Genomic DNA, 7,496 nt, shown 5'->3' on the forward strand with positions numbered 1-7,496 from the left:
GGGTATCCTTTGGGGGTGATGAAAATGTCTGGAATCAGATAACAATGATTGTTGCACAACAATGTGAATATTTTAAGAATCACTGAATTGTACACTTTATAAGGGTAAATTTCATGGTATTTTAATTATATCTCAATTAAAAAAATATATAATAAAACCACAATCAAGGCCACAACACACCCATCAGAGTAACTGAAATTAAAAGGACTGACTACTGAAGTTGCTCAAAATGTGTCAACAACTGAACCTCTCACACACTTCTGGTTGAAGTGTAAATGTAACAATCATGTTGAAAACTCTTAAGCTGCATCAACTAAAGCTGAAAAAATGCATACCCTATGACCCTGCAATTCTGTCAGCATAAATGCTACAGAACTATGGAAGTATGTTCACACAACACACAATATATGTTGCAAGGATGTTCATATCAGCACTACTCATAATATCCCCAAACTGGAAAAAAGGCAAATGTCTACCAGCAGCAGAATGGATTTAAAATATTTTGTGGCAATGTTCATGCATTGAAGCACTGTAGACAGCAATGAGGATGAGCAAACTACTGTTACATGCAACAACATGGATGAATCTCACAAACATACTGCTGAGAAAAATAAGCCATGCATAAAAGAATACTGACTATATGATTCCATGAATATAAATGCAAGAAATAGGCAAGACTTGCTTAAGGTGTTAGAAATCAGGATACCTCTTAGGGGCATGTGGTAATAAGAAAAGTGCAGATTAAACTGCTGCAGGCGCGGCGGGTTGGTTGTGGGCTTCCTCCGTCTCAAGCGTTCCTGAGTTAGTTCGCCCGCTCGCTCTCATCTCCTGAAGCCTAAGCCGGCTACACCTTCCTCCTTCCTTCCGCCAGCAGCCGTGTCGTTGCGACTCCGCCACCATGTTCGAGGCGCGCCTGGTCCAGGGCTCCATCTTGAAGAAGGTGCTTGAGGCGCTTAAGGACCTCATCAACGAGGCCTGCTGGGACATCAGCTCGAGCGGCGTGAACCTGCAGAGCATGGACTCGTCCCATGTCTCTTTGGTGCAGCTCACCCTACGCTCCGAGGGCTTCGACACGTACCGCTGCGACCGCAACTTGGCCATGGGCGTGAACCTCACCAGCATGTCCAAAATACTGAAATGTGCTGGCAATGAAGACATCATTACACTAAGGGCTGAAGATAATGCGGACACCTTGGCACTAGTATTTGAAGCTCCAAATCAAGAAAAGGTTTCAGACTATGAAATGAAGTTAATGGATTTAGATGTTGAACAACTTGGAATTCCAGAACAAGAGTACAGCTGTGTAGTAAAGATGCCTTCTGGTGAATTTGCACGTATATGCCGAGATCTCAGTCATATTGGAGATGCTGTTGTAATTTCCTGTGCAAAAGATGGAGTGAAATTTTCTGCAAGTGGAGAACTTGGAAATGGAAATATTAAGTTGTCACAAACGAGTAATGTTGATAAAGAAGAGGAGGCTGTTACCATAGAGATGAATGAACCAGTTCAGCTAACTTTTGCACTGAGGTACCTGAACTTCTTTACAAAAGCCACTCCACTCTCTCCTACAGTAACACTCAGTATGTCTGCAGATGTACCCCTTGTCGTAGAGTATAAAATTGCTGATATGGGACATTTAAAGTACTATTTGGCTCCCAAGATCGAGGATGAAGAAGGATCTTAGACATTCTTAAAATTCAAGGAAATAAAACTAAGCTCTTTGAGAACTGCTTCTGAGATGCTAGCACATACTTAAGTCTCTTTTGTCTTTGTACCTCTGAGTACATATGTAGATACAGTTTTCTGTAAATAACTTTTTTTTTTCTCCATTCTCTACAGTTTGTTCAAAGAGTAAAGTCCAAAGTCAAATCTGGTCTTGTTAACCTAGTAATAACTTTGCCTTACCTAGGAATACTCCTTATAATTTTTATGAACAAGGGTTTTGACTCTAAATGCAGTTTTAAGTATTGTTTTCAATTTAAATAAAAGTCATTTGAATTTCAAGCATCACAGGACAGTGCCTTCATTTGGACCACGATGGTTGCAAGTATCCTAACGAATTCACAATTCAAGCAGCTCATGTAAATGAGCTTATTTTTTCAGTCTAGAGCAGGTTGATATAACATTAGATACAGTGATAAAAAGTATTCCAGATACAGCAGGTGACAAAGTATTTTGGGGGATTCATTTGCCAAACTTATTTTGGTATTCTGACTTGAGCTCAAGAAATGAAAAGGGGAGAGTAGAACAAATACATAATATTTTGTCTTTTTTGCTAGCAGAAACTAACACTTTACAGAAGCTTAATGTACCCAAAGTTCTGTCAGCTTTATAAGACTAGCATTGTTACAGGGCAGTGTTTCATTAGCCCAGGGAGCCTTGTACAGGAAGTTTCTTGGAAGTTTTAGTAGATCTGATAGGTCCCAAGGAGTATGTTTGTGCAAAAATAATTTCTCTAGCATAAGTAACCTTTTGTGGGGACTTACTCCCTTAAAGGATGAAGGTGGCTTAATTCCATGGATGTTGGATTCAACCAAGAAAGTGAAAAAGGCCCAGCAGTAATTGTGCTACAAGGTCACAAGTTGACATGCTGCATATTGAGAATTCCTTTATTGTAGTCCTTTTTTCCGGTGTATTTTGTGTTTGGTGGATTAAATGACAGATTTCTATCGTACTTGGAGTGACGGTAGAACTCACTGTATCCAGTAGGTAACTATTCATTACCTTTCTGTGTTCCTGGGGTTGGGGAAGGATATTGGCTGCAAAGGAGCCTGATGGAAATTTTTGGAGTGATGAAAATATTTTATCTACGTTGTGATGATGGCTACAAGATTATATGCATCTGTCAAAACCAATCCAATTGTACTTTATCGTATGTAAATTATACTTTAATAAAGCTCGACATTTAAAAAAAAAAAAAAAAAAGAAAAGTGCAGCATGAGAGGCCTTCTGAAGTTTTGGCAATGTTCTCTTTTTTGATCTGGGTGCTGGCTACAGGGATCGGTTAATTTTATGCAAATTGTTCAGGTACATATTTATGTGTGGGGCACTCATCTTTATGTATATTATACTCCAGTTTACAAAGTTCAGGTTAAAAATAAAGAACAGAGTCAAGAGAGAAAAATCAAGTATACACGAATATTTAATATATATTAAAGTAGCATTTCCAATCACTTGATGACTTTTTTGGACCAGAGATGAGAATAATAAGACTTTATGGGGAAATTTATTAAAGATTTCCCTCCAAATTGAATAACAATTTAATAATACTCTTGTAATAGCTGACAATTTCAAATGTTTTTAAGAATATTGGTCATATTTTCCTATTTGATTCTTTTATTACTATCTATGACCATGATATTCAATATCACTGATCTTCTCCTGCTAAAAACTTAGCAAGTCTCCAAACTGGATATGTGAATAAGGAGGCTTGATTTTTGTTAGTGGCTCTATGCTTGTCCCTGGGGATTACCACAGTCTATTCTAGATTTTCTCATACAGCTCAAAATATTCAGGAGACTGAGATCAGAATTATTTGCCTAAGGTTTTAAGAACCTATGTGAAAAATTGGAAAAGAATTTACTCATCTCCAGTCTTGAGGGTGTTTCCATGATTTCTCAAATAGTAATAATCAGTATGATTCCATGTTAATCTATATATGTACAAAAGAATTTAAAATTCCATTTAATCCCTGTCTTTATAATCAGCTACTACTTCTGATCATTCATGCTTAAAGTAAATAATTTTGATATTTGTAATATTATAAGCTGTGCATCTCCTTATGGGGATAAAAAAATCTTTTTATTAGCTACTAAATTTTTTATGCTGGTAGGAGTCCACAACATTTTTCAAGGCTGAATTCAGTTCCAATTCCCTGCTTTCACATTAAAGCCTACATAAACTGCTCCATATGAATAGTTATTTAATATTTTATTAGAGCTTTTAATTTTACTATCCCCTCAGTAACTTACTCCCCTGCTTACTAACGATATGGTCAAGAAATTCTTCCCAAGAGCTAATATGAATTTTCCATTCTTTGTCTCCTACCATTCTAAAAAAACTTGTTACATCTTTCCTATGCCCCTGCCCATTCTTCTCTAACACCGTTCCTTTATGTTCTCCTTCCCATTTCTAACACCAACTGTTCCCATAAATTAGCTAGCAGAAGCTGCCCTAACTGAGCATAGCACATATGCTAAGATCATCGGCGTAGAATCAGAAAACTGGGTTCAGCCTAACTCTTATTATGAGTGTAATTAAAATTTTTTTTTAATTAAATTTTATTTATTTTTGGCTGCATTGGGTCTTTGTTGCTGCGCGTGGGCTTTCTCTAGTTGCAGCGAGCGGGGGCTACTCTTCATAGTGGTGTGCGGGCCTCTCACTGCAGTGGCTTCTCTTGTTGTGGAGCATGGACTCTAGGGGCACAGGCTTCAGTAATTGTGGCTCGTGGGCTCAGTCGCTCTGCGGCATGTGGGATCTTCCCGGACCAGGGCTCGAACCCATGTCCCCTGCATTGGCAGGCAGATTCTTAACCACTGTGCCACCAGGGAAGCCCATGAGTGTAATTTTATATTACTTAACTTCTGTCAGCCTTATAATAATCTTACAATAGAAATAATAATAGTATCTATTCTATAAGGTTATTGTGTAGATTATATGATACAGAGTATGAAGTAAACCAATGCCTGCTTGTACTAAAAGCTCAATATAACACTATTGTTATAATAATTATAACACTATTATTGTAGTAGTTAAAATGTTTTTGATTGCAAGTCAATAAAATAACTAGATTAATTCAAAAAGGGGAGAGCAGGGCAGAGTATTTGAAGGACACTTGGTGGAAGAATTCGAAAATCAATGCTTTAGATACACAGCAATTAGGGCCACCCAGGGGCCACAGCTGCAGGGGTCTAGTGTCAGCAGCATTAATGGCACACAACCTGAAATGTGCTCTAGGTCTTCATTCCAAGATTCAGATTCAAGGAGATAGCATCTTATTGCTCCAACATGGTTCAGGATATTTAGTACTCCTGCATCCATGAGCCAAGAACAGGAATCCACAGACACCACCACTAGAGATCCACTCCTATGTAGGAGGCTAGCACCAAGAAAAGGGGCATTGGGCAGCCACTCCTGCTGCTATCTTCCACTATTAGAACAGCCACTAACTACTACTCTTACAACTTCTACTATTGCTGATGGCTACATCTCCTTTTATTATTATTGGCAAGCCACTCTCACACTTCATCTAGAGTCAGTTAGAAGCCAGATAGTAAGTACTACAGAAATCCTGGTCCCACAAATCATGCAGGGTTTGGAATTGTCATTGCTGCACTTTGTGATACCCTAAAGAAAGACAAGAAAATCCCATTAAAAGATTTATTTGGAAGAATTTAACTTTATCATTTTTAAAAAGACATAATTCTACTCACAGGCTTGAGTGCGGCTAACTCACCAAACCTGAAAAATATGCGTAACAATGATAACTAGCTTTCAGAGACTTTGTTATGCCCTCTAATTTGCACATTATTTCTGACTTCACCTAGCACACTCTAAACAATGTTAGATTTATACTCATTTCTGCCTCTACCTGGCACAGTATTGCAAATATGTGCTTATAAAAGGATTCAATTAAAGTAGATTTAAATGATCCAATTTTGATTAAATTATTTAAATCATTATTTACTTAAACAAGTAAATTGCCATGGCTAGTGATGGCATTTCTTTGGGTAAATACCACCAAGCACATTCAGGCAATATTTATCTGAATAAATATTGATAAACAAACATTTACCTGAATATATAACTATAAGGTAAAATTATAATTAGGAAACTATAATTAGGAAATAGGAAATTAACATGATTGATCTAGTACTGTCTTTACTATTTCTCCTAATTGAAGGGCACCCTGCTCGTGCACTAAGGAAAAATCCTCTTGATGGATTAATCCTATTAAGAGCAACACCTAAAATACAGGGGAAAAAGAATTAGCAGGTGAATAAGAAATTATTCACAATAGAGTATACAGATCTTCCTTGATTTGTGATGGAGTTACATCTCTAAAAAACCAGTGTAGGTTGAAAATAGCCTAAGTTGAAAAAGTTTTTAATACACCAATTGCCGAATATCATAGCTTAGCCTAGCCTACCTTAATTTTGCTCAGAATAGAGTTAGGCAAAATCATCTAACACAAAGCCTATTTTGTAATAAAGTGTTGACTATCTCATGTAATTTATTGAATACTGTACTGAAAGTGAAAAACAGATGGTTGTATAGGTACAGAATGGTTGGTAAATGAATCAGTTGTTTACCCTCATGATCGTGTGGCCAGCTGGGAGCTGTGGCCCACTGCCTCCGCCCAGCAACAAGGGAGATATCATACTGCATACCCACTAGGCCAGAAGAGATCAAAATTCCAAATTCCAAGAACAGTTTTTTACTGAATGCATATTGCTTTCGCACCACCACAGAGTTGAAAAATCCTAAGCCAAACCATTGTTAAGTCATGGACTGTCTGTACACATGTTGGTAATGGAAAAAGCACAGACTTTGTAGTCCAGCAACCCTGGGGTTCAGTCCTACTTCTGCCATTCACTTGATGTGAATTCATGAATCAATTCCAAAATTTGAGCCCCAGTTTCTTCATCTGGAGAATAGACACAATAGAACCTACTTCCAGTTATTACTCTGAGAGGACAATGATCAGGGTCTAGCATGGAGTGTGGCACACATATTGACAGGTCACTTTTTTCTCCAAAGGAAAGTGGAAACCAACTTATTTTGCAATTGACAGAAGGTAAAAAAATATGTACAATTTAACCCTTTCAGCAGCACAAAACAAGTTATGTTAAAATAACATTCAAGTTTTTTATTCAAAAATGTCAGGCATGGCATCTCGTTTGATTCTGTAATGAGAATGCAAAGGTAAAGATGAATTTAAAGATGCAGATTGGTCAAGAGATTTGCTCAAGTCTAAATGGAAGTCTGGGGTCAAGTCAGAAACAAAAGCCCAAGTCTCCTGACTTCAGCTGTGTGCTAGGATGTACTCTTTGCCTTAGCTCCAGGTGGCACCTATTCCAGGGTTTTCGGTGCTTGCCATACATTAGCCCTCCTATCTGTACTTGAATATCAGAGCAGCAGCAAACACAAATAGGTAGAAAATCAAAGATATTCACTGTGTTCAGAGCAGACAATGTGTTTCTTGTGTAAAAAACAAAGTTAAAACTGTGTAAGCAAAAAGAACAAACAACATACTGAATAAAGGAATCTCGGTTTCTGGAGGAGAAAAAGAAAGATTGTGTATATGGAGGGGAAAAAAACGCCCTAGTGTAGTTTACCTTGCCAGTACAGCATGGGCCAATCACCTCTCTATTCTGATGTCTTTTTAATCACCCTATCCCATCCTGTCTCAATAGAATAGCTTAGTTACAACTAAAGAAGCCAATAGACTCTGGCTATGTTCTAGCTGAAAACATACAAAATGGGGAAATGAAGGA

The 7,496-nt window shown here is 37.7% G+C and overlaps 1 protein-coding gene across 1 annotated transcript; it reads left to right on the plus strand.

Annotated features, from left to right (window-relative positions):
* Window positions 1-898: 898 nt before the first annotated feature.
* On the plus strand, window positions 899-1,756 carry LOC307054176 (proliferating cell nuclear antigen; the record flags this gene model as incomplete). The annotated part of the gene is made up of 1 exon (XM_079705760.1): window positions 899-1,756. The coding sequence occupies one exon, from the start codon at window positions 899-901 to the stop codon at window positions 1,682-1,684; it is 786 nt and encodes a 261-aa protein (XP_079561886.1). The 3' UTR covers window positions 1,685-1,756.
* Between the last annotated feature and the right edge of the window lie 5,740 nt (window positions 1,757-7,496).

This window comes from Hyperoodon ampullatus (genome assembly GCF_949752795.1).
Source record: "Hyperoodon ampullatus genome assembly, chromosome: 6".
NCBI lineage: Eukaryota > Metazoa > Chordata > Mammalia > Artiodactyla > Ziphiidae > Hyperoodon > Hyperoodon ampullatus.